This window comes from Mercenaria mercenaria, chromosome 19, assembly GCF_021730395.1.
Source record: "Mercenaria mercenaria strain notata chromosome 19, MADL_Memer_1, whole genome shotgun sequence".
Classification (NCBI taxonomy): Eukaryota; Metazoa; Mollusca; class Bivalvia; order Venerida; family Veneridae; genus Mercenaria; species Mercenaria mercenaria.
The window spans coordinates 25,986,047-25,995,566 of record NC_069379.1 but is presented as its reverse complement, the minus strand read 5'-3'; the positions used below and the strand labels follow the sequence as shown (position 1 = coordinate 25,995,566).

Genomic DNA, 9,520 nt, shown 5'->3' with positions numbered 1-9,520 from the left:
TGATGTAGCTTTAAAACATATTATTTCTAACGTAAGTTATATTTTCGTGTTATCTGCATTTATTCAAACAAATTTCTAAGCTTAGAATACTTACAGCAGTACCCCTCGTCTGGAATTTTTCATGGAAAGATCGTTCAGCATGCTACTATTATTCTCATGGATATTGTTGAAATAAAAATAAAAAACCGAAGCTGTGTTTCTTAAATAGACTAGTGTCAACGCTTTTGAATTTTACATTTAGATTCATAGGTCACGGGCTTCGTTTCCATGGTAACATCAATTCAATTCAATAAACCACAATTTTCTACTGAAATTTGAACAATTTTAGGTCTTAGGTTATTGCAACGATTGTCAGCCTGGCTATTTCGGTATATTTTGTTTTGAACATTGTCCTCCACATTGTTTATCAGGTGAGTGCTTGAGAAATGGAAGTTGCTATTCCTGCTTACCTGGGTTTTACGGACCAAAGTGTGACAGACCTTGCCTCAAATATTGTCAAACCTGTACAGATAGATTCTCGTGCAAGTCATGTGAAGATGGACTGTATGGCAATAAATGCAAATCGGAGTGTAATATAAAATGTCAAACTTGTGATAGTTCTAGTGGTCCAATTAATGAATGTTTATCGTGCAAAAAAGGTAGTTACGGACGAAATAAAAGCAGTGGGTTTTATCACTGCAGCATACGCTGCTCTAGAAACTGTATGAAAACAATATGTAAATCTGACTATGGGACATGTGAATACGGCTGCAAACGGGGCTATTGGGGAGAACGGTGCCTGTTTGAGTGTCCAGCAAATTGTCTTCACAGCGACTGTCACAGCGATAATGGAACTTGTAGGCATGGGTGTGAGTCGGGATTTTATGGCTCCTCGTGTCTTTCTGAATGTAAAATACAAGATGCCATGTGCACTGACTGCATAACAACATGTGATAGAAAGTATGGCGGATGCATTTCTTGTGTTAATGGTTATTTTCCAGACTTGGATCATATTACCAATACGCGTTGCTCGGAATGCAAAAAGACATGTATTGATCAGAAATGTGATACCAAAATGGGGGTTTGCCTTATGGGATGTGTAAATGGTACATGGGGTGAACGATGCGAGAAACAATGCTCTGAAAGTTGCTTGGTTTGTGATAAGCAAACCGGACTCTGCGAACGTTGCGTACATCCCGCTATATATGGTCCTCGCTGTGATTTGGTGTGCAATAGTAATTGCGTAAAGAAGGAATGCGACTGGTCAACGGGAATATGTAGCTTGGGGTGTGAAGTTGGCTATTACGGAAATAAATGCCATAATTCGTGCAGCTTTACTTGTCTCAACAGAACATGTGACAGAGAAACTGGCTCATGTGTCAATGGGTGTATAAAAGACTTCGAGGGAGATTCATGCTTACAAGGTTGGTGGTGTCTCTCTTGTGTTTAACGATTTAATCATCAGGAGTAGACAAGATAGAAAACAACTGCAAAAAATAACTTAAAAACTTAAATAATGGCCATCATCCACTAAGATATTTTTTTTTTTTTTTGATATTTACTGTAAATGAAGGAAATCCTCATCAGTAAACATTTCAATAAATTCTGTATGTAGACCTACATTAATAATTAATTATCTCGCAGTAATAGTCGACTGTTAACAAAACTACTCCATATCCTTTGCACAACATAACTTATGTGCAAAATAAGTGATATTAAGGAATTGATAATTAGCAGACAATGAAGCACCTGCAGATCAATGATGGTTTGAAATTGACAAGCAGTTATGTATATTTAGATATTGAGTTAGAACTTTATAGAAGGTGAAAATAATAAATAGTAATTTGTCTTACTATGCATGCAGTATTTTGTTGAAAATACCGTCTGAGGATAAACAAAACTCCTGGCTGTGCAGACAAATTGATTAAAGAAAACTTGGTTTCTTAAAGAATACTTATCGAAGGAATAATTCTGATTTTAATTATTCAATGAAATTAAAACAAAAACAGAAAAAACCTGTACTTTTACTGTTCCAAAACTGTAAGCAGTGTAAAACAAAGCCCAAAGGTCTATATATATTCATTCATACATTATTTGGCAAGACGCGTAAATCTTGCACACCCAAGTCGTATAGTGATGTAGTTTAAAACTTATGCAAAATTTGTAGCTATTTTAATAAAGTAATTAGAAAATCTAACAAGGAACAATGGACAATTCATCAATCATAGAGCATGTCTTCACAACTACTCGAGTGTACTACGCTACGATGCTTTTGGTGGTTTGTCTTGTAACTTGCCTAGTTTTGAAAAGTTTATGACTTTGTTTGCGTTGAGTTTAGCGCTGTTTTCAACAGTATTTGAATTATGTAACGGCAGACAGTTAAACTAAGCACTTTTCTTGGATTCTGTACCAGTACCAACCTGTCTCTGCAATGCCAACTTCAAAATACGAATCTGAGTTGGAGGACAAATGATTTCAGAGACAATGTCTTTTATTAATCACGCCTCGCCGGGCAATCGAACTCACAACCCTGCTCAGATTGGAAATATGGTGGGTGTGAGGTTTAAACACCCCCTCCACCCCATCCCCTCACCCCAAGTTCCCTTTACAAAGGTTACTGACCTTTGCAAGGTTTTGTTTCTTGTAACAACTGTTACAACATGTGGTATGTTTGTTGTCTTTTATGTTTTTGTTATATTTGTTTACCTGGTGATGTCTCTCAACTACATTTCTATTTGTGGATTGCTTTCTTTGAAGTGTTTGAATCTAGCAGTGTTTGATATGTCTTATGTCTCCATGAATTCGAATCTTACTATTCCATTTTAAATTTTCTCAACAGAAAGAAGATATGGAACTGATTCTGATTCGACCAGTCCTGTTGGTACCATTGTTGTGGTGGTTTCTGTAACTGTCCTTATCATCTATGCAGCTGTTACTACTGTTATATTGGTCACAAAATGGTATTTATCAGTCACATATTATAATTTACAAAGTTTTGTAAGTCTGGTCGTAAAAAGTCGCCCCGACTTCATCTCAGTGTTGTTATATTTTCTGGTCCTTCGGGATCATTGATTTTAATTCATTTAGATTTGAAGATTGAATACTGCTTAAGCCGGTGCTAGTGGGTGTAGGCAGTGTTGCATTTTACATTACTGCTCATGAACAGACTCAATTAAACCGAGTCTGCACTGTTTTCACATTTTCACTGTTTGCCTTGTTTTCGGTGCTTACGAGGGAACTACTTTCCAGATTTTATTTTAAACCTTTCACATGGATAATATAAATATATTTTACAATATTTGTATGAAAAGCATTAACTGACATGATTAAAAGATGTTTCGAGAAATAAAAAGCTCTATAAAAATGTTCTAATAATTATTATACAACAGAACAATATCTGTTGGGAAGAAACTTTTAAATATCTCTTTTCGTGCATAATTTGATATAAAATGTATACACAACGTTTTCAATCTTCGCTAATCAGACAGAGCTTGAAGAAACATTGAACTTTAAAAACCGGACAAGAAATGACATGAATAAATGACACCATCATATTGAACCCGCAGCAAGCATAGATATTGTGACGTCATCTTCTTTCACTGATATTTTTAGTACAAATTATGGTATTGATGGCAAAACAATGATAGTAGAATTTTATTTCAACGTAACAGTTTTTCTTTAACTGTGTCAACTATCAATCATATTTAGACATGCCAAATATTATTATCAAAGTTGTAATTTATAACATAAGTTTAGTCTTTTATAGATTAATACTTTAAAGGACACATGCTTTTTACATACCCAGAGCACACACTTGGCCCGATTCTCCCTCATATTTTACGTTTATTTACAATAAAACAGTTAGTAGCATACATATTTAAAAAGCTTAACATATATTCTTTCTATAATTGTTTGTTATATGTTAGCATTTGTATTAAAGACATAAAGCGAAACGAAAGGAAGTTACTCTGCGTTTAAGGGGTGCAGTTGAGTATAATCAAAACAGAGCAGCTTGTAGAATTAAAGAGGACTCAGGTAATATTTTTCATGATACTTTTTCTCCATATACACACACATAAATGTGTATATATATTTACAACTTGTAGGACAAATATTATAAGATTTACATAAAATCGAATAACAACGCGAATTCAGCTATGATGAAAGCACATATTGCAATGTCAGTCCGATTAATGTTATTGTAATATCTGAAAATGCCCAGTATCAGTATTTACATATTTCACATCGTCATGAAAAGCATGCATTTTTTCATAAGTCTGCACAGGAAAGCATCAGTTCAAGACGCACCACAGAATAACTGTATTCTTTAGTGTTTCCATGATGGTAATCATTATTATACCAGATTTATAAAGCGCCCTCATGATAAACACGTTCAAGAAGGCGCTTTACATAGCAGATATCGAAATCCGGACCACTGGATTGACAGTAAAGTATGTTACCGGTAGACCACCGGCCATATATGTAAATAATTTGCACAAAACACTTGAGAAATACACCAGCAAATGTTGAACCAAATCCAGTGTGTAGCACAGTGTTGGTAAGTATATGATAAAATTCATAAAATGTTTACTTTGCTTACTTTGGTAACATTGAAATGAAGAAATACGAAATTGTACTCAATATCCTTTGTTGGTTAACTAGAGTGTGCTGATTTACTTTCCTGAAATGAAAAATCATATTGTTAGTTATATTATTCATAGAATGTTTTAAAATTTGTGCCGTGAATCATGCTTCGACTTTACACTAGTCAGAAGTGGTATTGTTACATATAGGAACACTTACTCATATTCATGAACATAATCATTAAAATCGTTTCTCCTTTCTTATTTACCGCCTCGGTAGCCTAGTGGTAGAGCGTCCGCTTCGAGTGCGGGAGGTCGTGGGTTCGATCCCTGGCCGCGTCATACCAAAGACGTAAAAAATGGTACTAGTAGCTTCCTCGCTTGGCGCTCAGCATTTAGAGGATAGTACTAGGACTGGTCAGCCCGGTGTCAGTATAATGTGACTGGGTATCATGTCATGTGTCTACGGCGTGATATTCCAGTGAGGCAGCACTATAAAGTTGAGCATTGAGCTCACTGCTACAAGTAGACATCGTCGTTCATATGACTGAAAAATTGTTGAGAAAGACGTTAAACCCGAACACACACACACACACACACACACACACACACACACACACACACACACACTCCTTTCTTATTTATCTGAAATTTAACTTACAGATTTGAAAAGCAGTTTCCTCGGTCATTAGAAGTGCTATCCAGCAAAAAAAAAAACAAAAAAAAAAAAAAAAAAAAAAACAATAAAATGAGCTAAATATTATTTTACTTATAAGCTCCATGCTTTTTTCAAAACATCATCTGACCAATTATGTGAATCTACCTTAAATAATTAAATCAATAATTATACCCCTCTGCACACAATTGTAGAAAAATTTAATATTGTATAACGGAATTTGTTCCATATTACAAAACAACCTATTTTCTTATCAGCTCATATCTACGAAGAGCCAATTGAACATATCTACGATGAGCCAACTGAAGACCAGACTGAAGAAGGACCGTCAGAGAAATTCATACGAGGTCCAGTCAGTCAGGAAGGCAATAAAAAAGGCAGTTACATGTATATTCATACGATATATTCTATTTCCCAAAACAGCAATCGATAACAAAAAAGTGTCGTCTGCTTGTATTGATAAAAGCGTATCTGATACTTTGTATGAAAGTTAGATATTGACGTAACGGTTTTTTCTCCATTTCAAATTGGAAACACATTACACTTTGGAATATAAATGCAGAAGGCTTTATACTCATAACGTATTTTGTGTATCTATTTTATCAATAAAACAAAAGAAAAGCGTTACTGTAAAACAAAAACAACTTTTACCACTTTCCAAGGACTGTTTTCTCTTATTTCATCTTCTAAACGTTTTTCGTGTAAATCTGAAAGGAACTTGACCTTATAATAAGTATGTTTAAAACTACAAGATAACCAACCCTGGCATAGATGTAAGATTTGCTTTCGATGGAAACCTGTTTCAGTAACGCAATTTTGACACATCGTTTAACAGACAATTAAGTCGCTATATCAGTTACGTTACGCCGACGGGCAGTTAACCTAACCAATGTTCCCTTGATTTTTTACCAGTACAAAACCCTGTTCTCCGCAAGTAACTGCTAACTTCCCAGCTTGTATCAGATGTGAAGAAAGAACGATTTCAGAGACAATGTCTTTTATCAAATCGTCACGGAGAACATACCCCCAGTCTAGGGATCAAACTCACTACCCCCCCCCCCCCCACCTCAACCCCGTTGAAATTAGCGTGCTGGCTATTGTTTACGGGTTTACGGGTTTATTCGTCATTATACTACGCATACATTTGAAATAAAGCGATCGTCAACGTAAAAACAAAAGTAAAGGGACACCATTCCACATAACAATTTCGAAGAATTTAACTGTTGGAAATATTGAACGTATAAAATGCTGTCCTTGTATAACAAGTTTGAAGAATATAACGATTACACGTGATTAAACAGTTAACTAGCAAATAGGCCTCAAAATGGCTTCTCCTCTTCCAGTGAAGCATTCATTCTATTTGATTTTGCGTTTTACTTATATTTTGTTTATTTGTTTGTTTTGGGTTTAACGCCGTTTTTCAACAGTATTTCAGTCATGTAACGGCGGGCAGTTAACCTATACGGTGTTCATGGATTTTATAATAGTACAAACCTGTTCTCAGCAAGTAACTGCCAACTTCACCACATGAATTACCAGAGGTAGAGGACGAAGGATTTTTAATATATTCATTTTAGATATATAAAATGGTGATACTCTCCGATCTCATTATTTTACCTCAATTTAAAGATGTACGAGCGTTTAGGTTTAGGATATCCGACATTTTAAAAAAAATGTTCTTCCAATATTTCTTTCTAAAAAACTTTATGTCTAAAATTAAAGCTAAGTAATTAAATATGGCTTATAATGTATCATTTGACCGAACAAATTCTACTTGTTACAAAAAAATTTCATCCTTCAGTATTTTGGCTGGAATCTGCCTAAAATTGATGTAAGCTGCACAATGGTGTCGGGATCGTTAATTTCAAATATCTATTAAAGTAGGTCAGGTTTGGTTCTGATATTTTTTCTGACTGATATATATATTAATAAGTTACAATTCCGATAAAACTGAGAAACACACCATAACAGTGTAAACATGTTTGACCTAATGATTTCATGGAAAAATTATTCTGACCAATTATCATTAAATTGTAGCAAAAACTTGAGTATAAACAAGTATTTTCTTTGATTTGACCTAGTGACCTAGTTTTTGACCCCAGATTACTCATATTTGAACTTGACCTAGATTTCATCAAGACTATCATTCTGACCAAGTTTCATGAAGATCAATTGAAAAATACAGCCTGTTTCCATTACACAAGGTTTTTCTTTGATTTGACCTAGTGAATAGTTTCTGACCCAAGTTTACCCATATTCGAACTTGACCTAGATTTTATCAAGGCAACAAATCTGACCAAATTTTTGAAAATCCATTGTTAACGCAGTCCCTATTGCATACACAAGGATTTTCCTTGATTTGACCCAGTGACCTAGTTTTGGAACCCAGATGACCCATATTAGAATTTGATCTTCTTTTTCAAAACCACCGAGCAGATTTACACCAAACTTCACAGGATGACCCTTGCCCGCCCCCTTTCAAAATTTCCCAAAGAATTGATAGAACTCTAGTTGCCACGGCAACCGAAAGAAAAATCTTTAGAAATATTCTTGTTCAAAGCCGCAAGGCGAAGAGCCTTTATGTATGGAATGTTCCTCAATGACTATTGTTCAAATTGTGCCCCTAGGGTGAAAAGAGGTCACGCCCCAGGGGTCCCAATTTTTACATAGACTTACATATTAAGAAAATTTTCTTGTCTGAAACCTTGAAACCTAGGCCTTTGATATTTGGCATGAAGCATTGCCTTGTGGTCCTCTACCAAGATTGTTCAAGTTATTATCCTGGGATGAAAAGAGGCCCTGCCCGGGGGTGTCTATACATAAACTGATATAGGAAACAACTAAAAAATATATTCTTGCCTGAAACTGCAAGGTATAGGCTTTTGATATTAGGTATTTTGCATTGCCTAGTGTTCCTCTGCCAAGAGGTCCTGCCCTGGAGGTCGCAAGTATAACATAACATATATAGAAAAAAATAACAATCTTCTTGTCTGAAATTTCAAGGCCTAACCCTTTGATATTTGAGCTGTAGGACTGACTAGTAGACCTCTAACAAGGGTGTTCAAATTATGCCCCTGAAAAGAAAAGTCCCCCGGCCTTGGGGGTCACTTGTTATATGTATTTTATAGGGAAATATACTTCAAAAATTATATTTAGATCATAGTTTCTAAACTGTTTAACTATAATTACCTAATGATTCAAAGTTATTATGGGTCACCTGACTGTGGCTCACTGTGGCTTTGATCTACTGACCTACTTTCTTGTTTTGATTTTAAGATACAGCCTTGACATTTGGATGACATGTACAGTCAACACACCGATGTTAAAACTCACTTTCAGTGACCACCTAATATTTTAATATTTTAGCATCAGTTTGACTTTTGAAACATGCGGCTCATATTACTCAGGTGAGCAATCCAGGGTCATTATTGTTAAAGGGTTTTTGTCTAAGCATTTTTCTTAGATGCACAGTGACCCCAATCAATAATGCTGTATTCGTAGAAGTCAATCTGACTAAAGGTCTTGATCTTCTAAACGAAGATCTGAGAATGACCCATTCACATTTGTCTTCTGTATATTTTGGATTTACAATATTGCTATTTTTATTTTCGCAAATCTGTTTTTATTTGAACCAATCAGACGACTTGTTCGAATGTCAAAGAGTAAGAAAAATTTGCAGTCGGTCCAGGGTTCGAACTCGGGACCCCTCGCTTATAGAGCAAGTGCCCTAACGACTGAGTTAACCGCTTATTTGACATCTTACGACGTAACAATTATAGATATCCAAAACCAAGGCTTTTTTAAGCTTGCAGAATGTTGTAGGTTAGCTTTTGATTGGCTAGTGGAAGGGTCGTCAGAACGAGGCTATCAATATCTCGTGTTCAGATCCGAAGCGTAGCGTAATAGGATATGTACTTTAGTGAGATTGTCGTAGTAGTAAGACCTAAAACCCTGTATAGCGTTAAGTAAGATATTATATATTTATTATATTCAGTTTTACTAAATTTCAGAAACGCGTTTTTATTTTATAGGACACTAAAGGACACTTTCTTTATCCACTGTTTACTCACTGGCACCAGATCAGAAAGAAAATATCTCCGTACGTGTTATACCCTACCCCTAGGTATTCTATAAGAACCATGGTCATGAACGGGAAAATGCACTAACCCGTTTCAATCGTACATTTCTCAATTTAAACGCGCAGTTCGGTGAATGGGTACCTAGTATATTGAACAAGCGATAATTTATCTTCCATCGTGCACCAGTCACATTGCCTCAATAT

At 35.4% G+C, this 9,520-nt stretch overlaps 1 protein-coding gene across 1 annotated transcript; it reads left to right on the top strand.

Moving 5' to 3' along the window:
• Positions 1 to 339: 339 nt before the first annotated feature.
• On the top strand, positions 340 to 5,861 carry LOC123562837 (cell death abnormality protein 1-like). The gene is made up of 4 exons (XM_053531991.1): positions 340 to 1,403; positions 2,819 to 2,939; positions 3,920 to 4,014; positions 5,496 to 5,861. Coding segments are annotated over exons 1-3 (822 nt in total). The 5' UTR covers positions 340 to 703; the 3' UTR covers positions 3,921 to 4,014; positions 5,496 to 5,861.
• The last annotated feature ends 3,659 nt before the right edge of the window (positions 5,862 to 9,520 follow it).